Source organism: Euphorbia lathyris, chromosome 3 (assembly GCF_963576675.1).
Source record: "Euphorbia lathyris chromosome 3, ddEupLath1.1, whole genome shotgun sequence".
Classification (NCBI taxonomy): Eukaryota; Viridiplantae; Streptophyta; class Magnoliopsida; order Malpighiales; family Euphorbiaceae; genus Euphorbia; species Euphorbia lathyris.
Window position 1 is genome coordinate 97,040,371 of NC_088912.1, and position 25,802 is coordinate 97,066,172.

The 25,802-nt window shown below is 33.6% G+C and overlaps 2 protein-coding genes across 2 annotated transcripts; one reads left to right on the forward strand and one right to left on the reverse strand.

Moving 5' to 3' along the window:
* Nucleotides 1-7,409: 7,409 nt before the first annotated feature.
* Nucleotides 7,410-10,719, reverse strand: LOC136222810 (receptor-like protein EIX2). Its single transcript, XM_066010522.1, has one exon. The coding sequence runs from the start codon at nucleotides 10,717-10,719 to the stop codon at nucleotides 7,450-7,452; it is 3,270 nt and encodes a 1,089-aa protein (XP_065866594.1). The 3' UTR covers nucleotides 7,410-7,449.
* A 9,046-nt stretch (nucleotides 10,720-19,765) lies between these two features.
* On the forward strand, nucleotides 19,766-23,813 carry LOC136221548 (thioredoxin-like protein CITRX2, chloroplastic). Its single transcript, XM_066008923.1, has 4 exons — nucleotides 19,766-20,101; nucleotides 21,249-21,371; nucleotides 23,210-23,290; nucleotides 23,469-23,813. Exons 1-4 carry the CDS (start codon nucleotides 19,850-19,852, stop codon nucleotides 23,583-23,585), a joined length of 573 nt encoding a protein of 190 aa, XP_065864995.1. The 5' UTR covers nucleotides 19,766-19,849; the 3' UTR covers nucleotides 23,586-23,813.
* Nucleotides 23,814-25,802: the final 1,989 nt, after the last annotated feature.

Here is a 25,802-nt window from a genome sequence, read left to right on the forward strand (position 1 = left end):
CCTTAGTCGGTTTTCTCTCATTTTATTCTCAATAGATGTAACCCCTACTTTTGTCCTAATTATTTCATTACGCACCCGGTCCTTTCTCGTGTGACCACACATCCATCTCAACATACGCATCTCCGCCACCGACATCTTATGGATGTGGCAGTGTTTCACTGCCCAACACTCCGTACCATATAACAATGCTGGTCTAATTGCCGTCCGGTAGAATTTTCCCTTCAATCTATTAGGCATGCCGGGATCACAAAGGAAACCCGTAGCACTCTTCCACTTCGACCAACCAGCTTTAATCCTATGGGCAACATCTCCATCTACTTCTCCATCCGTTTGGATAATAGATCCTAAATACCGGAAGCAATCCGAGGCCTGAACAACTCTCCCATCTAGGGTGATTGTCCCTGCCTCCCTACTCCTACGGCCGCTAAACTTACACTCCAAATATTCTGTCTTACTTCGACTCAACTTAAAGCCTCTAGATTCTAGAGTTTGCCTCCATAGTTCCAACTTCATCTCCACTCCTTCTTTCGTCTCATCAACCAACACAATATCATCTGCAAACAGCATGCACCATGGTATACCATCTTGAAGTGAACTTGTTAGTTCATCCATAACGATGGCAAAAAGAAATGGGCTTAGTGCGGAACCTTGATGCACTCCAATCGTAATAGGAAACTCTTCAGTTTTCCCAACACTAGTACGTACACTCGTGCATACTCCCTCATACATGTCCTTTATGATGTCAATATATTTCCGCGAAATGCCTTTCCTTATCAAGGCCCACCAAAGTACTTCCCTTGGTACCTTATCATATGCTTTCTCCAAGTCAATGAAAACCATATGCAAGTCTTTCTTCTTATTTCGATAGTGCTCCATTAATTGTCTCATTAGATGGATGGCTTCCATAGTTGATCTTCCCGGCATAAAGCCAAACTGGTTTTCCGAGATCTTCACCGTCCTCCTTAGCCTTTGTTCAATCACTCGCTCCCAAAGTTTCATAGTGTGACTCATTAATTTGATTCCCCGATAGTTGGCACAATCTTGGACATCGCCTTTGTTCTTATACAAAGGGATTAAGGTACTTTTCCTCCATTCTGATGACATCTTATTGTTTCTCCAAATTTTGTTGAAGAACGTCGTCAACCATTCGATTCCTCTTTCTCCCAAACATCTCCAAATCTCAATAGGGATGCCATCAGGTCCTACTGCTTTCTTCAACTTCATCTTACTTAATGCCATTTTGACTTCACCCTTTTGAATTCTCCGCAGGCATTCATGATTTATCATATCGTGATGGATACTTATATCTCCAACATCTTGTTGGCGATCTCCATTAAATAAGTCATCAAAATAGGACCTCCATCGTTCCTTGATATCCTTATCTCCAACTAGGACTTTCTGGTCCACATCCTTCACACATTTAACTTTTCCGAGATCTCGCGTCTTCCTATCTCTCATCCGAGCAATTCTATATATGTCTCTTTCCCCTTCTTTCGTATCCAATCTTGTATACAGATCCCGATTCACCTTTGCTCTAGCATCTCGTATGACCTTCTTTACTTCCCTTTTAGCCTCTTTGTATTTTTCGTAGTTCTCGTCACTCCTACATTTCCCCAATAGATTGACATGGTGAAAAAAAGATTGTAGAGGTCGAAAAGCTTCGACTAGACCGTGAGGAAGAAATATGGTGGTTTTTCTTTTTTGGGATGTTTTCAACAGGAGGTTTTGATAAGAAAGTTGATAAAAAAAACTACAGTTTGTCAAATATTTGATGGAGATAGGTGGGTTTCACACATCCGTTAGGACGTATGTTGACAAATCATAGAGGATAGATTTGCAGCCAATTGTCATAGAAGCTGTCAATGGAAACCAGAGTGACCCATCTTCTTCTCAACCAGCGAAGATGTTAAAGAATAAAAAGAAGAAGAAGGACATGAAATAATCACAACAATTTGTTTCTTGACATACATATATCTTGTGATTAAAATTCATGACAAAATAATACATGACACCTTAGTTTTTTTTATCTTTATGATGCATATGTTAACATCATTAGCAACAATGTTTAATAACAAAATTTATTAGTTTGGCCTATGAACTGAATTCATAATTTATTTTTATATTCAGTCATTTAATTTATTGCAATTTAAATTCCAGTCATTTAAATAATCGTCCGATTGTGATTCCGCAACCTTCCGATTCCGAAATTTGAACCAAACGTCCCTTAAAAGGAAAATGACAAATGAGAATTTAGGGGGGGTGATATAAGCTAGAAAGTAGTCAACGGTTTAGATTCTTACCCGTTATTTAAATACTTATGATTAATAGATAATATGGTAGAAGATTTATTATTCGATTTTCGCTCCTAGTGAGAGAGTGAATCGTCTTATTTTCTCTAAATCAATACAAGAAATCTAGTTTGTTTATCTTCATCTTCTCGTTTATTATCTTACCATTATTATAATATAATGACGGATTGTTTCTCGTTTATTGTGTCTGGATTAGAGTTTTGGAGTTTTCTAGATAAGAAGATTCACAACTTAGAGCTTCAAACTAGATAGAATGAATAAGTTTCCATCAAAGATCCCGTGAATAAGTTCTTTACATACTACGTAAAGGACTTTATAATTATTTATTCTTTTATCGATATATATATATATATATAAGCAATAAGTTCTTGATGAATTATGGTTGACTTGGTATAATTTGTGTTTTGATTAAGAGTAGCTTGAGTTACTTGTATTTTGGCTGAATTTTTCACTTATGGTTAGCTAGATTAATGTTTCCAATCATTTCATTTGCAAATTGTTCTCTATTGACTACTATCATTTCTTTTGAAGTTCGGTCGTTGTTTGTTAGAGGATTTGTACTCATTTTCACACCAATTGATTGTCCTTGTAATTGCAAATTGGTTCACATTTATAGTGTCTGGTGATAAGTTAAAGAAAACTCACCAAATTACATCAACTTTTATACCAGCAGATATGAGCATTATAAGCATTGACCTAAAGAGTAAATACAAGTTACTAATTTGATGTTTATGTTATCATGTTGTTTGTGGAGCTTTGGTCTTTCGTTGTGTGAATTTGTTCTACTTTGACAGGGGCGGAACCAAGAGGGGGTTAGGGGGGTTCGAGCTCCGGTAGGGGGTCGGAAAATTGAGCATTTTTTTTTAGTAATGGTGTCTGGTAATATCTTAGAGAGAATTATATTAACTCTTTGTAGTAATATTTCAATTTTTAAAGGTAGATGAGATGGTTAAGGATGCGTACTTCTAATTGAGTGGTCTTTATGTTCAACTTCATTCAGCCTCATTTTCTTCTAAAAAGTTTTTATTTATTTTTATTTTATTTTTCAATAATTCTAAAAATATGTTACCATTATTCATTAATTTAAATGGACTCTTTATTTTTATTTTGATAACACTTTTAAATTCATTTTTAGTATGTCTTTACCATTAACAAAAAAAAATAGACATATTTAATATTTACTTTATTATGTCTTTACCATTAAAAAAAGTATACATGTTTAAGTTTCTATTATTTCAATGCTAGTTTCTAAAAAATAATAATATTTTTACAGTTTTAATTCATTTGAGGTTAAAAAAAATTTGCCCTGCCCTAGCAGGCTGGACTTTGAAAATTTACCGTCAATCGCACAGTTAATTTCGATTTATTTTTTTGACATTTCAATTTTTTTTTACTGATATGTTTGAGTCTCGTGTCATCCAGGGTCCTGGTTCCGCCACTGATATTGATTTCTTGGGTGTTATGGAATTCAACAGCTATACCTTTTTTCTTTCTTTCTCTTTGTTTTAACCTCAACGTTTGTAAAATTATATACATTTTCGAGCTAAATTGGTATATTTTACAAACGTTGAGCCATTTTCAGTTCCATTAATTAAGGCTATATTGGTACCATTTCACTAACCTTTATACTGAAGGCGGAATTGGTATAATTTCACAAACATTTATACTAAAATGGTGCTATTTTGTAAGTTATTATCATGATGTTTCATTATACATTCAACATTAGCTGCTAAGAGTAACTTCACTGTATTAGCCACTTTATCTATTCAAAATGTTGACATTTGCCCTCAATATTTATTTGTTAATATTTGTCCCCTATCTACCTGAGCATGGAGCGGATCTAAAGGATAGCTATGGAAATATGAATGAACTGAATTCCACGTAAAAATGGAAAGAGAATGATTGCGCTTATTAGAAAGATGAGAATCCAATACATACAAATATTACGGTTGTTAGTTCTTTGATTTTCATCAAAGAGATGGATGTATTTATATTATATTTTCATTATGTATATTATTTTTCAGAGAAAGATTTGAGCTTTTTTCTATCGTTTCACTTAAATTCAATCACATACACACTCTTTTAGAATATTGTGACAAATCATTATGATTTTGTTACAAACTTGTAATGATGCTATATAATTATTTGTGTTCGGTTTACCATTAATTATACTATCTTTTGGAAAGAAAAAAAAAAGCATCCTGGACTTCTGAAATGTGATGCATTATTTTTTATTTTTTAGTTTGTTAGCTATTGTTTATTAAATTAGTTAGATATTAACTTTTAATTGGGTTAAAAAGGTTTTATTTATATTTGAAATTATATTTATATAATTTAAAGTAAAGTTTTTACAAATTGGTTATAACCCTCTCGTCACATATAAATAAAATTGCTTTTCAACGGTTAGAAAAGAAAATTTAATTGCAGATAAAGAGATTAATGTAATCGAGTTTTATGTTAAAAATTGAACATAGTTATCAATCAAAAGGTAAGATATTTAATGTGTTAAAATGAAAGTATTAACTTTAGTGCTGAATAAATATTTAAACTTCAGAGATTGTTTGGGAGAAATTGTGTACACCCAAGGAGAGTGGGGGTTGGGATTCAGAGATTTTACTGCTTTTAATCTAGCTTTATTGGGAAAACAAGGGTGGCGACTTCAGTCATCCCCAGTTCTCTTGCCAGTCAAGTTTTCAAGGCCAAATATTACCCAAATGGGGATTTCATTGAAGCTCGATTAGGAAATTCTCATAGCTTCATTTGGCGGAGTATCTGGAGCTCTCAATTATTGCTTCATAAAGGAAGTAGATGGAAGATTGGAAATGGATAGTCGATAAATGTGTGGAAGGATAAATGGTTGAGAAATGATGGGAGCCAGAGGATCACCTCTCCCAGAGTGGTGGGTCTGGAAGATTTACGGGTTAGTGACTTATTCATCCCAAATTCTTATGACTGGGATATTGAGATGCTTGAAGAAATTTTTACTTAATCGGATATTGCGGATATTTGTCGAACTACAGTTAGAGTGGAGGGTCGACAGGATAAACTAATTTGGGATAGTTCAAACTCGGGGTTGTATACTGTCAAAAGTGCCTATCGCACTGCAATGAGGGAGGATGAGGTTGCTCAGAGTTTGCAGGTTCAAGGGGATTGGCGTTTGATTTGGTCAGCTACTGTTCCGTATAAAGTTCGATATTTTTGTTGGAGGCTGGTCAGAGATTGTATTCCAACAAGAGTCAAATTAAGAAGGAGGGGGATCGACATACCTGACGATTGCGTGATGTGCGGGCGGGACTTCGAAGATGCTTGGCACCTCTTTTGGTTGTGTCCATATACACAAGCTATTTGGAGAAAGGCGGAACTTCTTGAAAAATTGGATCAAATTGCAGCTGTTGCTGAAAATTTTACAGCTTTAGTCTTTGTTTTCTGCAGGTCAAATTCTCCAGGGACTGTGCAGGTATTTCTGGTCCTACTATGGTGTTGTTGGCGTGAAAGAAATAACAAGCTATGGAAACATACCATCTATCCGCCGGATATCGTTGTTGAGGGAGGCAGGAGCACCCTTCAGGACTGGCAAGACGCTCAAAGGCGATGGAATACTACATTTGGTGCGGTTGATCAGGACCGGTGTGTGCAGAAGTGGCATCGCCCCCCTCCCCAATTGGTTTCTTGTTGTACTGATTTCAGTACATTCACGATCTTGGGTAAATCTGGTAGCGGTGCGGTGATTAGACGGTCCGATGGATCTTTTGTCGCCGCTCGGACGGGGACTGTAGACGGCTTGATGGATCCTCGGGACGGTGAAGCTTGGGCCCTCCTCCAAGCGATCAAATGGGCGTGCGATAGGGGTGAAAATGGCAGTAGTTTTTGAAACCGATTCCCAGGTAGTAACAAATGCTATTCTCTCAACCCTTCCTGATATATCTGAATTTGGGGATCTTATTGATCAAATCTGGTTGTTACTCTCAATTCATAGTGGCTTCTCTGTCCGCTTTATTCGAAGGCTTGCAAATGGTTTAGCTCATGTTCTAGCAAGAGCGGCCGCCCAACATGCTAGCCCATTTTTTTATGATGAAATTTCGAACTTTGTTCCGCTTTCTGCTTTAAACTTCTGTAATAACTCTCAGCATTAATGGATTTTTCTTTCAAAAAAAAAAATATTGAAACTTCAATTTAGATTCAATTCAATATCATTTTAACTAGGGATGATAACGGTTAGGGTATCGTGGGCATTAACAATGCTAAATTCTTATCCGTTTATTTTTTCACTACTTGTATTCATCTCATTGCCTTAACGTGTATATTTTATGAATTACATTCCCGTCCTATTTAAATCACGGGCAGGGGCGGATCCAGCCCAGGGCTCCGGCTCTCCCGGCCGCCGGCTCCACCCTTGAGTAAAATTTGCTCGGTAGTTGATAGTCCCCCCTAATTATATTATATTAATGTTTGTTTGTAAACTTATAACAATATGTTGAGGTTCTTGGGTTGGTTAAGGGGCTTGTTTTGATGTAAAAGGTCATGGGTTCAAACCAGCGTAAACCTCATTTTTTGGTATTATAATTATTTTTGTGCGGTTTACCATTAATTGTGCTATCTTTTGGGGGAAAAAACACCATTGGACCTCTAATCATTTTGATTTTGGTGCATTCAACTTTCGATTTTTTTTTTTGTTACATTAAACTATTGTTTATTAAATTAGTTAGAAACAGTTAATTGAGTTAAGGATTTTATTCGTTTTATTTGTGTTTGAAATTATATCTATACATTTTGAAATAAAGTTTTGAACACCCGATAATTTCAGTAATCAATTAACAAGTAAGATATTTAATGTATTAAAATGAAAGAACAACGGCATGATACATCAAAATTATGTGAATCGCTCAAACTCGACTGAAAAGTTAAATAAGGCCGGATTTTAGAATTAATTAAGCCTTTTCCTTTTGAAGTTGGATTAGAAAGTGCTGGGCTTTGTAACACATTAATAAAACCTATATTGGACAGAAAGTGACTAGTCACTCTTTAAAACATAAGTATATACATTATCAATGCAATGCCAAAGGAAAAGATATAACAATAGCAAATTAAAGTCACCAAAATTACAATATTACATCACCACAATTTTACAACTAAATCTAAATTATTTATTACATATATTCCTTAATTTTAGATAAAACCTATGAAAATAACTCCTAATCTTCTCTCTAAAATGGTATAGAGAACGAAAATAGAAGTTTCTCCATCTTCTGATAAAAATCAAAGAACCCACCGCGCTCCAGAATCCAACCACAAACCCTATCATTAAACTTACATAAAACCAAACATCTAATTCATCTTTATCTTCGTCTTCGTCTTCATTCTCATTCTTTTCTTCAATGTCAGGCTGAGCACCATCCGAGCTGCAGTTCTTTATGAGAGGAAGTCCACAAAGTTGATTACCCGTGAAACTAGATGAATCAAACCCATGCAATTGAGTCCCTGAGGGAATTCTACCCGACAATTCATTGTACGACAAGTTCAATTTACTGAGAAATGTCAAGGTAGATATGGTATTAGGAATTTCACCAGAAAGCTGATTTTGAGAAAAGTCAATAACTTCCAACCCATGCATGTTTCCTATGCCATTAGGAATTCTTCCAGTCAAAGCATTATGCGACAAATTCAACGACAGTAACTCTTCAAGACGTGTCATTTCATTAGGAATTTCTCCTGATAAATTGTTATCCGATAGATCTATGCTTCTTACATATCTAAGTATGGTGTTATACTCCATCACTTTCTCTTTCATCACTAGCATAACATTCTCAATAAACACCCCACGACCATTACCACCGATATTAATGGAGCCGATAGAATCATTTCTCGTAGCCATTCCAGTAAAGTTATTAAAGCAACTTGGTATTGCACCAAATAAGCTATTATGAGCAAGATCCAGAATATGCAATGAAACCAAACGACATAACTCCATAGGTAAGTAGCCGTCAAACTTATTTGCATTTAAACTGAGAATTCTCAAGCTAGAAACATTTTCTCCAATCCAATTCGGAATACTTCCAACCAAATTATTTTCGCTTAAATCAAGTGTAACCATACTATTACAATTTCGAATCGAGAGTGGTACTTCACCGGAGAGATTATTGTTACGAAGGTGAAGCGACTCAAGGAAACTTAGAGTTCCAAAGGATCTGGGAATGTTGCCGCTAAACTTGTTGTTGCTTAATCTTATAGCTACCAAATATTTCCAACTCCTCCAACAATCCGGTATCTCACCCGATAAAGAGTTTCCTTCTAGATTAAGAACTACCATTTGCTTTTCTTCATTCATTTTGTAGCATAAGAAGTTAAATATAGAACCCGAAAATGAATTATTGGAGAGATCTACTGCACTGACATTTGAAGAAATATAAGGTACTTCTCCACTGAAATTATTCGAACTCAAATCAATCAATGGCATCTCTCCGTTAACAAAAGATATATTTGGAATCACACCATTCATTTTATTACGAGAAAAGTTCAAATAGTAATAACTATACTTCGAAATCGAATTCCAAAACCAAATAGGAACTTGACTTGAAATCCCCGAGTTAGATAAATCCAAAGCTTCCAAATGATTCAACAACCGAAGCCACTTTGGAAATTGAGAACCAATATGCCAAGATCCTAAAAGTATACGTTGGAGTCGAAGAGGAGGAATCCAATCGGAGCTAACTCGTAAAGAAACGTTCTTTCCCATCTCGGATGCAGAAAAAACAACCAGCCTTGTGAGATTTGAAAAGTGGAGATGAGAAACCTCGCCGTGTAATTCATTACTAGAGATGTAAACTATCTCTAGATTCTTAAGATCTCCGAAAGATTCGGGTAGAGTGCCATTAAATGTGTTATTGCTAAGGTCTATGGATTCCAAAGAAACCATTTCACCTATAGACAAAGGAATTGGAGCCGAGATTGAATTATCCGATACTTTAAACAAAGTCAGATTTTTGAAGTAGCTAATATCATCCGTCAAATGACCAAACAATTGACAATCATCTAACCGTAATGATTCTAGACCATTCGAAACACACTCGGACATTATTGCAAGAACATTGTTTATCTCTTGGTTCAGTTTGACACCAGACAAAGATAATGACTTCAAATTGCAAAGATGTTTGAAAGATGTCGGAATTGGCCCGCGGATCATCACATTATCAGATAAATCAAGGTGTTTTAAGTTCGTAAAACGACCAATTCGATCAGTCAAATGACCGGTTAGATTAGAAGCGAATGACAAATGGATTGATTGTAGTGAATCTGAAACACATCCTGATGACATGATTTCAAGGAGGTTGTTTATTTCTTGGTTCAACTTGATGAATGAAAGATGGAGTGATCTTAAGTTGCAGAGATTTTGAATCCCTTGTTCGAATTCGAGGCCATCATTGAATGACAAATCGAGGGTAACGAGAGAAGTCAAGTTTCGAATGTTAGTTGAAATTTTACCTTGAAGTTGATTGCTCCTAAGGCTAAGGAGTTGGAGGTGGTTTAAACCGTATAAATAGACAGGTATGGAGGAATTGAAACTGTTTCCGGACAAATCGAGTTCCCTAAGGAAAGAAGAAGTTATGTTTTGAAGACTAGTCGGAATTGGACCTTCGAAATAATTGTTCGAGAGATCAAGGACGAAAAGAGAAGACAAGTTGCGACCGAGAAGATATGTAGGATTAAAAGATGGAAGTCTAGAGCCTGACAAGTGCAATTCGAGTAAAGAAGGAAGTGAATTGATCGCCTTTAACCAATCAAAGGATTGACCGAGATCAACACCATTCATATTCAGAAACTCCAGAGAAGAAAGACGAGAAACCCAATCTAAATTCTCAACATAAAGATGATATCTTGATTGAAGATTGAGATAATGTAAATTCGAGAGATTTCCAAGCTGAGGAGGAATGATTCCTTGGAATCCAGCTTCGGAGAGGTTAAGATATCTTAAACTCTGCAACGAACCAAGGAATTCCGGCACAGGAATCCTTCCAAAATCATTAAAGCTGAGATCCAAGTAACTTAAATGTTTCAACTGAAGCAAAGAAGAACTCACCTTTCCACGGAACTTAGACTTAGAATGATATTCCTCGTATTCTTCAAACTGTGGATCATAGCTTGGAGAATAATGATCAGGACCAAAGTACTCGAGTGGAGAAAGAGTTCGAAGATGAAGCTCGAGGACATGAGAAGTTATGTTGTGACAGACAACTCCTGTCCATTTGCAACAGTCTGATCCGTCGGTAACCCAGTCACGGAGACGGTTTGATGGATCAGTGAGGCCATTTTTGAAGTGTAAAAGAGCTTCTTTTTCAGTGTTAATGCAGTCTCCATAGCTGAAGCAGATAGGAATGAGGAAAAAGGACCAAAATAGAAGAATGGAATTACTCATTCTGGAGAGAGAAATTGAAGAGCAGAGATAATGTCAAGTGCAATATTATATAAGTGAAGAGTGAAATTTTCATTTGAATATTTAATTTTATGTTTTTTTTATTAATTATTCTTAGCTTGTGTGACTTTTCAAATTATGTGTGAAAGGTAGTTTGTGATGGTGGAAATTTGGGAGATTTTCAATTTGATTATTAGAAAGTTAGAATCATATACAAAATTAGAAAATTAAAATGATGATATATAAAGAACTAAAGATTCAACGCAAATAGGACTGTCAAATTCCTACAAGATGTTAACATGGCATTGATTAATAATTTTGACAAGGAAAAACAAGCATGCTGAGGTAAACGTGTGAATTCGGAGAAGGCTTAATACGCTCCCTGCATTTGTCCATAATAGTAGATTGACTCCTTAAACTTTGCAAGTGTTTCACCAGCTTCCCAAACTTGCTTATTTCGTATCACCAGCTCCTTAAACTTGTCCATAAAAATTGATTAGTTTCATAAACTTTGCAAGTGTCTGATCAGCTTCTTAAACTTCAAAAAGATAATGGTATGGTGTGTAAGCAAGATAAGATGTTATTCTTGTCTTTATTTTCATTTTGTTTTGTTCCTAAGGTTTTTCTTATATAAGGAAGTCTTAACCCATTTGTAAGATCATCATTTGCTCCTATTTTAAAATACTCTTTGTGTAATAAAAGCTATGTCTTTCTAAACCCTTCTCTCCTTCCAAAGTACTTTCTTAATTTGGTTTAGTCATATCATATCTTAGATAATGATCCTAGTATTTGGTCTCCTTGCAATAAAAGAACCATGTGTGGCCATTAAGAGTGTCTAAACCCTTCGTTTCGGATTAAGGTGCAAAAATACCCCTAACATTTTAGGTCAAAATATTTTTACGCCTAACATCTAAAATTGTGTAATTTCACCCATAATATTAGTAGCCAATAACAAAATTATATATTTGGTGATTTTTTTTTTTGTCAAATTCGTACAAAAAGTCAGTATATTTTTTTATTTTTTTCACATCCCAACATATGTTTGTGATTTGTTACTGATAAAATAATGCACACGTAAAGTGTAGATGACAAGATTCATGGCCGAGAAGACAGTTTGATGAATTATTTCTTAAATTAATCCAATTTATCAATGTTAGGGGTAAAATTGCTCTTGGCTTCCAACGTTAGGGGTAAAATTGTACCATTTTAGACGTTAGGGGTAAAATTGTACCATTTTAGACGTTAGGAGTAAAATTACTCTTGACCCAAAATGTTAGGAGTATTTTTGCACCTTAATCCAAGTTAGTATTATGATTTTTGTATTTAGTTGTTACAGAATAAGCAAGTTTAGGGAGCTAGTGAGACACTTGCAAAGTTTAGGGAGCTAATCAATTTTTATGGACAAGTTTAGAGAGCTGTTGATACGAAATAAGCAAGTTTAGGAAGCTAGTGAGATATTTGTAAAATTGAGGGAGTCAATCTACTATTATGGATAAGTTCAGGGAGCTGGTAATGTATTAAGCCTTCGGAGAAATTATATTAGGTATCGGGCAGGCCTTTTTCTCACTCAAGGCTTGGAGGAGTCTAAAAATAACATTTTTACAAAAAGTAAAAATGATAAACTTTAAAAAACTACCTGCATTTTTATTTTTTTTTATCAAATTGGTATCTGTTTTGTTTTTTCCATTTAAATAGGAATTGAGGTTTTGGTTTGCGATTAGAAGATAATTAATGTTTTTAAACAAGGATCTCAAAATTAAAATTAGTATTGATGATTTCAAAATTGAAAAATTCAAAGACTTCATACTATTCTAAACAATTTTATTTCTTAAACTTTTTAATTTTAAAGTCATTTATATGTTGTTTGGTGAGGAGATAGAAAGAGACATCTTCGAAATAATGATTTTGGAAAATAAAAAAAATTTGCTTTCGTAGTAAATATGATAATAAACAAATTTGATTCTTGAAATTTTCTATTTTGAAGTTGTTAACAATCATTTTTACAGTGTCAAATTAAACGATTATCGTTTTTAGCAAAACAAAAGCCTCAATTCCTATTTGGAAAAGAAAATTCAGAAACGAATTTGATAAAAAAAAAAAAATGTAAGCACATGAATGTTTTTGGAGGTTTCCCTAAAAATACTATAGAAATTAAGAACACTGACAAGTCTTAATAATCACATCACACATCCACAATCTTTAAAGAGAGATGAGGCTCAAAAGTAAAATTTAAAAAATAAATATAAAATAGCATATTAATATTAATGTATTACTCTGCTGAAGCTTTAGCTTTTTGGGAGGCTATGGTGTGGATTATATTTGTTCATCTCCAAAATGTAACCTTCGAATCGAATCTGATCCAAAGAAGATTGTGGAGATGGTTAATTCCACCGCGAGGTGATCTTCTGAGTTAGATGGAGTGATAGAATATCACGTCTTTGTTTTTAAATTAGCGAATGGTGTGGCTCATTCTATAATCCGTCACATACGTTTCAATACTAATTCTTTTAGAAATTTTTACATTCCTGATTTTTCTGTAACGTCCTAAAGATAATAATAATAGAGTTACAAAATTTATTAGTGATACAATTGAATTATAGGATGAGATTAAAAAAATAATCTAAATTTTAGGTAAAAATCAAATAATACAAAAAGTTAATAAATGTATTTAAAAATTAGTTAATTGAAGGTAATAATAATCAGATTTTTATTTACATAAGTAGCATGAGCATAATAGTAATTTTCTAAGCATAGTACATATAGGGAAAACCCTACAACTTTTGTGTTTCCGACAAAAACAAAACAAAAAAAGAGAAAAGAGAGAAACCTCAAGTCCTTTGAAGAACTACCTACTTATCCTATCAATTCCTCTTGCAAGCACTATTTTCAATTCACAAGGTACAAATCTGTATAATGATTTTCTTTCTATAAAGTGGATGTGTTTTACTTTATTTTATAAACTTTGATTCTAGGATTTTCTTTCTTGTACAAATAAAAATAATATCTTTTTATTATTAATAAAATAAAACAAATTTTTTATTGGATTTGCGGCAAAATCTATGAGATTTTTTTTCCATTATCTTATATATACATATATATCAAATTATCTGGGTTAATGGAATAGTTTTCCTTCATTGTGTTTTTCTTTCATTAGAATTAGTACAAATAATAATAATGATAATGATAATTAGAAATTAAGATATATTTGTTTATTCAAACATAGTGGATATAAGCATTAGACAACTATTAATTTCATAACCTTATAAATTTTGGTTTGTTGGTACTGTTAAAAACATTATATTTTAATAATGATCCGAAACTTGCATAATTAGTAGGTGAAAATTAAGATAGATATACTACTTCAACAAGTTAATGAGTGAATTAGTTATTTATATTTAGGCGGTATCGAAGAAGAGGAGAGTTAACAACGGAGATTTAGAGTTTCATTGGATTACCTGTTCCAAGTAAGTGATAGTTGATATATATTTGTTTGATTGTTGTGACTATTTATGTTTTAACAAGCAATTATCATTGATGGATACAATTGACGAGAAATTGAGATAATTATGATGCGTTATGCAAATTGATTGTCTGAGATCTTATGACATTGGGTTGAGTTGAAATTTATGGATGTTATGGATACGAGTAATGATATTGCACTTGATTTTCTGATATTGGGTGTATTATGAGATAAACATGACAAATCGAGAATAATGGTAAATTAATAGCTTGTCATAGTGGATTTATGCGCAATGGTCACTTTTGTGCTGTTGGTATTTATGGTTCAGTTGAGATATGATTTGCTAGGCACTTGTCCTTGTGGCTAGTGTCGGAGTATCTCGGGATGTAGGAGATACTCTGTGCTATTTTTGCTACGCACTGGGAAGGTGCGGGGATACCTGACGGAGAGGTATCCTGTGCTGTTGATATATAATATGGTGAGATTTTGATTGAGATTTTGATAGTGATTTGACCGGTGAACCATTGGGTATACTTTTACTTGGCAAGCAGGACCCTTAACAAATAAATTAATATCAAAATACGTATGAAATTATAGTACGAGCCATGAGGAGTTATTTATGTGATAATTTAATGTTTTGTATTTATATTCATCTATAAAATATTTTGGTGATTTATATGTTGCATGTGATAAATATATATTAGCTATCACCTTATTGAGTAGGCAGCTCATCCCTTGCCATCTATTTTTCAGGAAATAAAATTTAGCGGTTCGATTCTTTTCCTCTCTAGTTTTTTTCCAGTTCCTATTGACCGTGATAAGTGAACCAGCAGTTTTGGAATTTCTTTTAGATTTAAATTATAGCTTTGGAGTATAGTATGTGCTTAATCAGTTTGGGATAATTTATTCCGAAGTTTATTTGTAATTTTTGACTTTAGAATTTAATGATTAAGTCATGAGTTTTGATTAGTATTGACGCATTTATATGTTTTGTTGAGTAATAAATGTCTTTTGAGAATCGGGTGTTACATTTTCTTTTCTACCATTTGTAATAACTTTATTCCGATTTAATTGATAAGTATTTGTCCCTAAAAAAAAGAAACAACATACACTTAAACCTCGATAAATGAATGTTCGATAAAGTAATAACATCGTTTATATAATAAATTCTTTCGGTCCCGACTTAGGCCAATGGACTAAAGTAATAACCTCGCTAAATGCATTAAGTAATAAAAATATTTAAATCTTTAAGGGCCCAATAAAAATATAAATTAATAATTATTGAATTACATACAAATATATATATATATATATATATATATATATATATATATATTGGGCTTAATAGACACTCAACCCCCTAAACTTGTAACTTTTTTTTCACCTGGCCCCATCAACTTAGGGGACAACCTCTCAACCCCCTCAACTTTCCAAAAACATCATATACAGCCCCTTACATCCCTATGTTCGGTCAAAATATTGACCCGTATAGAAAACGCGCTTGAATGTTGACCACATCAATGCCACGTGTCATTTTTTTATTAAATTTTCCCAAGTGATTATTGTATGCGAGGTGTTGTCGCTGTTTGTCGTCGCAGCCTTATCGAGGTGCTGAGGTTGGCGGTAGTGGTCGAGGTGAAATCACTTGGAAAAATTTAATAAAAAAGTGACACGTGGCATTGGTGTGGTTAACAGTCAAGCGCGTTTTCTACACTGGTCAATATTTTGACCGAACATAGGGATGTAAGGGGTTGTATGTGATGTTTTTGGAGAGTTGAGAGGGTTGAGAGGTTGTCCCCTAAGTTGAGGAAGTCAGGTGAAAAAAAGTTACAAGTTTAGGGGGTTAGGTCCCTATTAAGCCTATATATTGGCTAATAATTGGATGCTTCTTCTTATGCTCACAAATTGCACTCATCATTTTGTCAGTTAAAGTTGATTTCTTTACTCATTTCAAATGATGAGAAACTATTGAAGGAGAAAAGAATGTGTAGTTGTAATATATCTTCTACCTTTTATAGCTAAATACTAAACATTTTCATTTGCTATGTACATGAATTTAGTTTTAAATGCATTAAGTTTCACCAAAAAAAGTAAACGTCTCTAGATTCAAGTAATACTTTAATTGATGTCTTTTGATTTTTCTTACCACATACAATATATGCATTTTACAATGAAAAATTATCTATAAAATAATAAATATTGATTTATCGATAAATGAATAATTTATTCATTTATCGATAAATAAATAATCTCGCTGAATAAATATTTTTTCTGGTGCCAAAGATATGCATTTATCGAGGTTTTACTGTATTAATGTATGCTATTGAATATATAGCAAATTAAGAAATGTATTACCAATTGCTTCTTTCTATTTTTTTTTTATAAAAAGATTAAAAAAATAATGTAACTACTAATGTAATAATTACAAACTCAAATATTAACAAATTATTTTGATATAATATTATTTGGTAATATTAACAATTAAAATGCTAAATATTTTAAAGCTAAATTATAAATGTTGTATGTCATAAGTATTATAAAATGTTAAAATTCTAAATTTATTTTAAGTATTAATTAATATATAAAAGGGCGAGCCTTGGCGCAATGGTAAACGGTGTTGTCGTGTGATCGAGAGATCACGTGTTTGTAGACCTGTCCACGGGTCCGGGTACACGCGTCCGGCCCGCTCGGCCCGTGTCCCTTGGGCCGGACTTGGACAATGATAATTATTGGTCCAGACCCGTTAAAGCCCGCTTATTTTTTGGGCGGGTTTGGGATTAATAAAAATAGCACGGACCGCCCAGTCCGACCTGCCTATTAATATTAAGTAATAAATTTTATATATTTATAGATTTATATATTAAATATTTATTTTTATGTATTAAAATTTATTCTTTATAATTAAAAAATTATGTATGTATGTTTAGATGGGTTTATATGGACTGGGCTTGAGATTTGATTTTTAAGCCCGAACCCGCCTAAATTACTAGTGGGCTGGGCTGAGCTTGGGCTGAGGACTTTTATAGAAAAGCCCGCCCGACCCGGCCCATGGCCAGGTCTACGTGTTCGAGTCTTAGGAGCGGTCTCTTACCAAAAAATTGGCAAAAGAAGGCTTCCCCCAGTACACCCCTTGTGGTGGCACCCCTTCCCGAACCCTCGCTTAGTGGGGATGCGTAGTGCACCGGGTCGCCCTTTTATTAATTAATATATGGTAGTAAATATGTTTAGTATGTATTGAAAATCTATACATATTTCTTTTTTGGCTTAATACATCATTTGCCCCCTGAACTTGTCCAAAAAGCTTGATTGGCCCCCTGAACTTTTAAAGTGTTCCGATAGCTGCTTGAACTTGCAAAAAACGTTTAGTTAGCCCCCTAAACTTGCGTAAAATGTAATCAATTGATCACTCGGTCGTAAAAAAGTAAGTTAAATACGGAAGATGTATTCCACGAGTCTTATAAAAAGTAAAATGACCAAAATCGGAATATACGATTCTAATATTAGAGAAGACAAGTTGTATAGTTGAGCAAGCAATAACTTCCTTTTTAATCTATTTTTTAATTATGCAATAACATTTTAAGATACGTGGAATACATCTTCCGCATTTAACTTACTTTTTTACGACCGAGTGATCAATTGATTACGTTTTATGCAAGTTCAGGGGGCTAACTAAATATTTTTTGCAAGTTCAGGGGGCTATCGGAACACTTTGAAAGTTCAGGGGGCCAATCAAACTTTTTAGACAAGTTCAGGGGCAAATGATGTATTAAGCCTTCTTTTTTTTTGTGGTGTGAACAATCTCTAAATATTGGAAATATGTTATGCATGCCATTGTTGTTTTAATGACTAATTTGTTGAAATAAAGTTTTTTCTTTTATTTTGAAATGACTAATTTGTTGAAATAAAGTTTTTTTTTTTTTTTGAAATGACTAATTTGTTGAAATAAAGTTATTGACTTTTCTTCATTAAATTTTATTATTTAGAAAGAAATACATTAAGAAATTATTTTCTTACAACAGCTGTTGACTATTTTCATTGAATTTTGTATTTTCTTGTACATAGCCTGGTTTTTTCCTTTTCCATTCTTGATTCTCCAAATTGATGGCAACTTACAATATATAATCAATCAAACATCAATTCTAGTTCAATTCATAATCAATTTCCAAATCTGAAACATATAATTTTCAAACATGTGGAATCAATTACACTAATAATTTCATCCGATTAATTTACTAAACAACAACAACAATAACAATAATTAACAATAATAATAATTGCTACCAATAGGCTAGACTTAGTGTAATGGTATGGTGCAATCCAAAAGAAAATCTCTTGTTTCATATCTCAACTCATTTCATTTGATGTTTATCTCGCAAAAAGTGATCCTTTAACCCAAATAATATATTGGGCGTGGGTCATGATGTGATATACAAGGAAAAGAATACATTTTGTGTGAGAACGACAAGGAAGGAGGTAGGAGTTTCAGGGCAACACAAATTTTTCCGGTCCAAATCATATATAAATTGTTCGCTTTGAATCAAATCCAATCTATTGAATCTTACAATTTTAAAACATTTTCATCTCATTCCTCGCCTATCGTCATTCCTTTAAGGTTGCTCCTTGTTCAAATCTACGCGTTACTCACTTTTGAACCAAATCATTACACTAAGGTTAATGTTATTCCATCTATTCAAGCGTCCCATCAAAAGCTGGTCAACATCAAAGCTTTTGGACAGATCTATAAATAATTAGACTTGTATTAGATGACCCAATTCGTTGTTTATGGATTAGATTTAGATACATTTAAGGGAAATTTACATACAAATTTACTTTTAAAAACTCTCTACAATTATATTAAGTTATAATTTTGAAATATGTTAAACTAATAAAATCGTTATTTTTAATATGTTTTAAGAATTAGAGTTTATAAATTAGGGATCTAGTATATATTATCTAGAGTTTAGAATTTACGAATTGGAGTTTACAATTTTTAAACTATGATGTATGCTATATAAAAAATAATGATATATTCAAAATTAAGGGCCTATTTGTTTTACCTACTGTTTGTTGTTCGCTATTACAGTTTGTTGTTTGCTGTTGAAAAAAGATGCTCTTCCAAAAAGTAGGGATTCCATGCTTTTGTAAAATGCTACTTTTCATGTGTAAAAACAAACATAATTTCACTAACCAAGCACTTAAAACTCTCTTTTTTGAAATGTAAAAAAAAAGAAGAGCATGAAAAGGAGCAACCTTTATAGTTAAATAAAGTATTTATTTATCCTTTGGGTTTATATCCTAATTTATAAATTCTACACTTCAATTCATAATTTCAGATTTCTAATTTATAAATTCTTATTCTTAAAATATATTAAAAATAATAATTTACTTATTTTGATATAATTCAAATTATTATTCTATAGTTAATAAATTTTTAAACTAATCATTTTCTGTAAATTTCTCAAGACAATTAAGTGGTAGAGTATCCAGTTATCCCGGGCCAAGCCCAGGCCCATGAATATATCTACAACCAACCCACTAGAAAAACATCCCAATTCCGGCACTAAAACATCTATCATCACGTACCCAAACACTCCCGATTCCTAATTGAAACATTATCTGCTAAAAAAACCTCTCCTAAAACCCCATAGCAGAGCAGAGCTCAGCTTTCTGCTAATGGCTATGCTCCAAGTTCACATACCTTCGCACAATATAAGATCTTTCTCATCTTTTCTAACTTCTTATCCTTCACTTTCTTCTTCCCCTCTTCGTATCGCTTCATTAGAAACCCATCAGCAGAATTCTCTCTTCTCTTTCTCTACCTCCAACCCTATTCAGAATAGACCCTTCTCTGTCTCTACTCAGCCAAGAAGACGACTTCTTTGCAGACCGCCTCAGGGAAAGTATGTTCGAGAAGATTATCTTGTGGTATGTCCTTCGAAATTTGGTTGCAATTAGTTCTGGTTTATGCAATTTTCGTCTTTCTGTTGTTGATTTATGGAATGCTGGTTTATTGGTGTGTTTTTTTGCATCTAGATGTTCTGTTGGTTTCCGAGAAAATCTGGGAAAAGAATGGAAAGTTTAGCTATTATTATGTTGGGAATTTGAATTTTTGCAATTTCTGATGTTCTGGTTTATAGAGTTTTCGTATTTCTGTTGTGGATTTATGGAATGCTGGTTTGATGGTGCTTTTTTGAACCTAGAAGTTCTGTTTGGTTTCCTAGAAAATATGGGAAAATAATGGAAACTTAATTTAGCTATTATTTTTTGGGGATTTGAATTTTGTAATTTCTGATGTTCTGGTTAATAAAGTTTTCGTATTTCTGTTGTTGATGTATGGAATGCTGGTCTAATGGTGTTTTTTGGAATCTAGAAGTTCTGTTTGGTTTCCGAGAAAATGTAGGAATAGAAAGGGAACTTAATTTAGCTATTATTTTGTTGGGGATTTTAATTTTGCAATTTCTGATAGTTCTGGCTTATAAAGTTTTGGCCTTTCTGTTGTTGATTTTGTAAGAAACAAAGGAGGGTTACAGAAAAAAACGGAATTGAAATTAAGAACGAAAATCGAACTGTGCCGTGGCGGAGGCCACTGCCTTGAAAGCGATTTCGGCAGAAAACCTTCGAACCTGTGCACTCAAAGTCGAAGATTGTAGAACAGCAAAAGAGTATTTTAATTGCCCAGAAAAAACGATTGAAAGAAGAACTGTATTTAGAAAAGCTGGAAAGTGCTCTTGAGAGCAAAGTGGTTAAAGACAAATATACCCCACACTTTCAAAGCCATTTTCATTCAACACAACAAAGCCATTTTCTAACAGATTTATGTAATGCTGGTTTAATGGTGTTTTTTAAATCTAGAAGTTCTGTTTGGTTTCTGAGAAAATGTAGGAAAAGAATGGAAAGTTAATTTTGCTATTACTTTGTTGGGAATTTGAATTTTGTAATTTCTGATAATCCAGGCTTATGAAATTTTCTTCTTTATGTTGTTGATTTATGGAATGCTGATTTAATGGTGTGTTTTTTTTAATCTACTAGTTCTGTTTGGTTTCTGTGGTGATTGCAAATTTTGGGTGTGCAGAAAAAGAAATCAGCAAAGGAGATAGAGGAGCTAATAAGAGGAGAGAGAAATGTGCCTATTATCATTGATTTCTATGCGACATGGTGCGGACCTTGTATTTTGATGGCTCAAGAACTCGAAATGGTATGCCTCAGCTCTTCTTTCAAACAAACAATTTGATGTGTATTCATCTTGAATTGTAGGTTGATTAGATGTATATTATCTTAGTACAGAGATTCTTTTGATGTTTTATGATGAATTGCTTAGTGATGCGCATGTTATCAGTTAATTTTCTGTAATTAGTCTCTCAAACGGAAGGAGAGCGAGCCTTGGCGCAACGGTAAGCGTTGTTGTCGTGTGACTGAGAGGTCACGGGCCTCCCTGTACCCTCGCTTAAGCGGGGACACGTAGTGCACCGGGCCGCCCCCTTTTAGTCTCTCAAACGGAACAAGAAAGGGGGAAAAGTTGTAGTAGTAGTTGTTGGTAAATTAGGAACAAAAAAGGAGTACTTGTAGCCTAAGCAGGACAGTAGATTTTCGGGGGAATATTAATCGCTAATTGAGTTTAATGAGATGATGAAAGCCTTAATCGTGAGATTAATGACCTCGAAGTAACATTGACGTTCCTCATCAAGTACCTGTTGTAGTGAGGGAAGCGAGTTGTTCCCACAAACACTTCGATGACAAAGTTAGATTTGTGTAATAAATGTTGTGCTTCTCTCAGAGTCCATGAAAAAGATTGAAGAACACCAGTCCATGACAGTCCTTTGATCGAGGAATGTCAATCTATCACTTCAAGGTCATTAATCTCACGATTAAAGCTTCCATTATCAGGGCTCATTAGAAAATTGATGAGTTTGAGCTCAAGATTTTGTTCGTGAGTTGCTCACAAGTTGGGTGAGCAGCTCGTTAATTTAGTTCATGAATTTCGCTCGCAAACAACTCATTAAATATGTTCATTAACTATATTAATTTGAATTTTTTTTAAGCACAAAACTACATAGTTTTGAAATCTACAAAACTAAAGTTTACGCCAAACTAAGTTGTTTTACATTTCCCTCGTTATAGAAATATTATTATTAAAAAAATAATCGAACCAAACTTGCTCTCACGATTTATAATCGAGCTTGCTCATGAGCTTGTGTTCATGAACCTATAATCGAGTCTGCTCGCGAGCTTTCGAGCCTAGTTTTGTTGTGCTTATTCATTATCATATGATCATGAAACTCACTTCTTGATTGATTTTCCCCAAAAAATCTACTATTGTGCTTTAGCCTACAACAGTACTTGCGGTCAAATCTATTTTATTTTACCCGAAACTGGTTCGTGGCAGGAATTCTGAGAAGTAGATTTCAGTTTAGATTTGAAAAACTGAGTTGCAGTTGTAAAAGGATGAAATATTGTAACATTGATCGTCTCATGCTATGCGATGTCTTTTTCTTTTATACATTATGTGCCCAACTGAACGATGGCTCGCCTCGCCTTCAATGGATTGAATCCTGATTTCATTTTATTATAGAAAGTTAAAGTTCGAGACTAAAACCAAATGCTTGCAGAAAAACTTTGAAGCTAGTTCTTGTTTTCTAGCTAGAAAATTTCATTCAAGAAATATTTTCACTTATTCAGAAATGTATTCAAAACGAGTTTCGAAATATGCTGTTTGAATGTTATTATAGTTTTAAGAACGAACGAAATAGATGGACGCCTCTTGCCAAATAAGTTTCATTTACTTTGACATTTAGTATCTGCATTTTAATGAGGCTAAATTGTCTTTAAACTTTTTTCAAACCTCATTGGTCAAGGTTCGAGGAGTTGTCCGTCTTATACATACATTTTGTCATGTTAAAGTTTAAACCGCCCGTCTCTTTGCTTGGAGTTATAAGATGTTATAGTACTAAAACATTGTATGTCATCTTTCATGGTGCGACTTCTGCTTGTGTTTAGTTCTATAAACTGTTCATAACTCGAGCACAATCCCTGCAGCTTGCTGTCGAATACGAGAGCAATGCACTGATCATTAAGGTCGATACAGACGACGAATATGAATTTGCTCGTGACATGCAGGTATGTCCAAACTCATCGATATATACATAATCCTTCAAAGTTTTATCAGCTATACGTCTGATATGCTCGATCTCCGAAAATACAAAATGTTCGCCTATATGATTGCCTTACTTCCTTCAAACAAAAATTCTCTGTTTTCCGGAGTTAAGACTGTTTTCTATATGAAAATGTACCTCAGGTCCGAGGTTTGCCCACGCTATATTTCATCAGTCCGGATCCAAACAAGGATGCTATCCGAACCGAAGGGCTCATTCCAATACAAATGATGCGAGATATTATCGATAAAGATATGTGAGGCGAAAAATGATGTTAGCACGATGATGAGGCGAAAAAACGATGTTAGCACGGTGATGTATTAGCTCTTTTTTCTTCTTTCATAGATGAGGACCAATATGTGGAAGTTTTTCAGAATGATTCATGTATTAGTGTAGAAAACATTGCTAATATAGATTTGATAATGAAGATGTGAGCATTGTCAGTACTTGCTTTTGTATACAGTATTAGCATTCACATTGACTCTGAATGATCAGATGAATTTTAGTGAAAGCAGTCGTTAGTAAATAGCTTTTTGAGACTATTTTAGAGGTTTTGACTAATCAAACCTCTAATAGTTATGTTTGATGAAGAGATGTTTGAAAGAGTTTATTGGATCCAAAAACCTTATTTTATGAGTTTTTTCAATTAGCTTACTCCATCTCTTTTAAAGGACATTTTTATCCCTAATTATTACCCTTTTAACTTCAAATAAATGTTTTATCATATCCTTATTTGTTATTTTATATAAGCAGCTATCAACTAACAAAAAATGTAATCAGCTAACCGCTAATGTAATCAGCTATTAACTAACAGTTATAAGCTATTTGCCAAACAGGGCTTTAGTTTTAAATTAATTCTAGGGTGGAGATTCAAAGTATCTTTAAGGCTTAGATTTAATAAGTCAGACCAAATTCCTATTTGTCAAACAGGGCCTTAGTCTTAAATGAATTCTAGAGTGGAGATTCAAAATATTTTAAGGCTTATAATAAGTCCGGTTAAATTCATTTGGTCATTTAGAATTTATGTAAATACTACTATAGTACTTAAGTTTTATATAATCTTCTTCCATCCATTAACATACTGAAATGCAAAACTCCAATAGCTTGTTTGGTCCAGGGAAGGGGGAAGAATGGAATTAGGAATAATTTTTTGTTTTAAGATTATATTTTTCTCATTTATAAAATTAGATGTGATTTGTGAATAATGGATGGAATAGATAATATATATTAAATGGTAAATAAAAAAAGGGTGGTGTTAAATCCAGCCCCAATTTTCCACCTCTAGCCCCATGAAAGCTTTGAGGTGGGAAATTGGGGGAAAAAAAACCTCTCCCGACACGCGGGCGTGAGGTAATCACGCCTCACCACAAGGTGAGGCGTGGGACTATCACGTCCGCACCTACGGTGAGGCGTGATAGCCTCACGCCTCACCACACGGTGAGGCGTGATTACCTCACGCCCGCATGAATAAATCACAAAAAAAATTGTTCATAATTATGGTTACTCGAATTATCCGTTTAGAAATAAAATTACGACATTTTAACTCGTATTACCCTTTAACAAATAAAATTTAAAAACATAAACATTAAAATAAAAATTAATAAACATAAAAATTAATAAACATAAAAGAATAAATATAATATCAAAAGTATTAAAATGTATGAAGTTCTACAAAAAATAATCTAGTTCGCCCGACGCCACGCATCCATAAACTCATCCATCTCCCTCTTAATGTGTGGAGCATCCTCGTCAGATCGGTGGGTAGCCGCTAGTTGGGTGACACGCCACAACCAGCTAACCCACTGCAAAAAAAAAAATAAATAAATATTAAAAAAATAAACACATATAAACTAATACTAAATAATAATATTAAATAATAATAAACTTACAAATTCGTTGTTGGCGCGAGCATGCTGTACCGGTCCAGCCTGTGGTGCATGAAGGAGATGAGGATGCGAATATCGCATATACCAGCCCATATAAGCAGGATCACAGGCAGTGGGATCGTATCCAACTAGTCGGCATCTCCTCCGATCAATGCCCCGAGCCGATGGAAATCTCCGCCAGGTATCCTCAACTGTGATTAAGAAATGCGTGAGCTTATACGCTACAGATTTATAATATTAAACACTTAAAATTCAGTATTTATTTAATTTAATATTTTAAATTAAACATTATCAACTAATATTTTTCTATCAGTTATATCATTTAATATTTTCAACATTTATAATATTAAACACTTAAAATTCAGTATTTATTTTTTAACACTTAAAATTTCAGCTTTATCAAACAATATCTAACTCATGCTCCAATAATTGCAATGATTGCATTGGACGGTGTGTACTTACTGGAAAAGTAAATTACATACGTAATATATAACTTTTATCATATTTCACACTTTGATGTACAATCTTTATCCTATTTCATACTTTGATGTATAACCTTCAATTTTGCACACAAAAGTGTACAATCCTTTG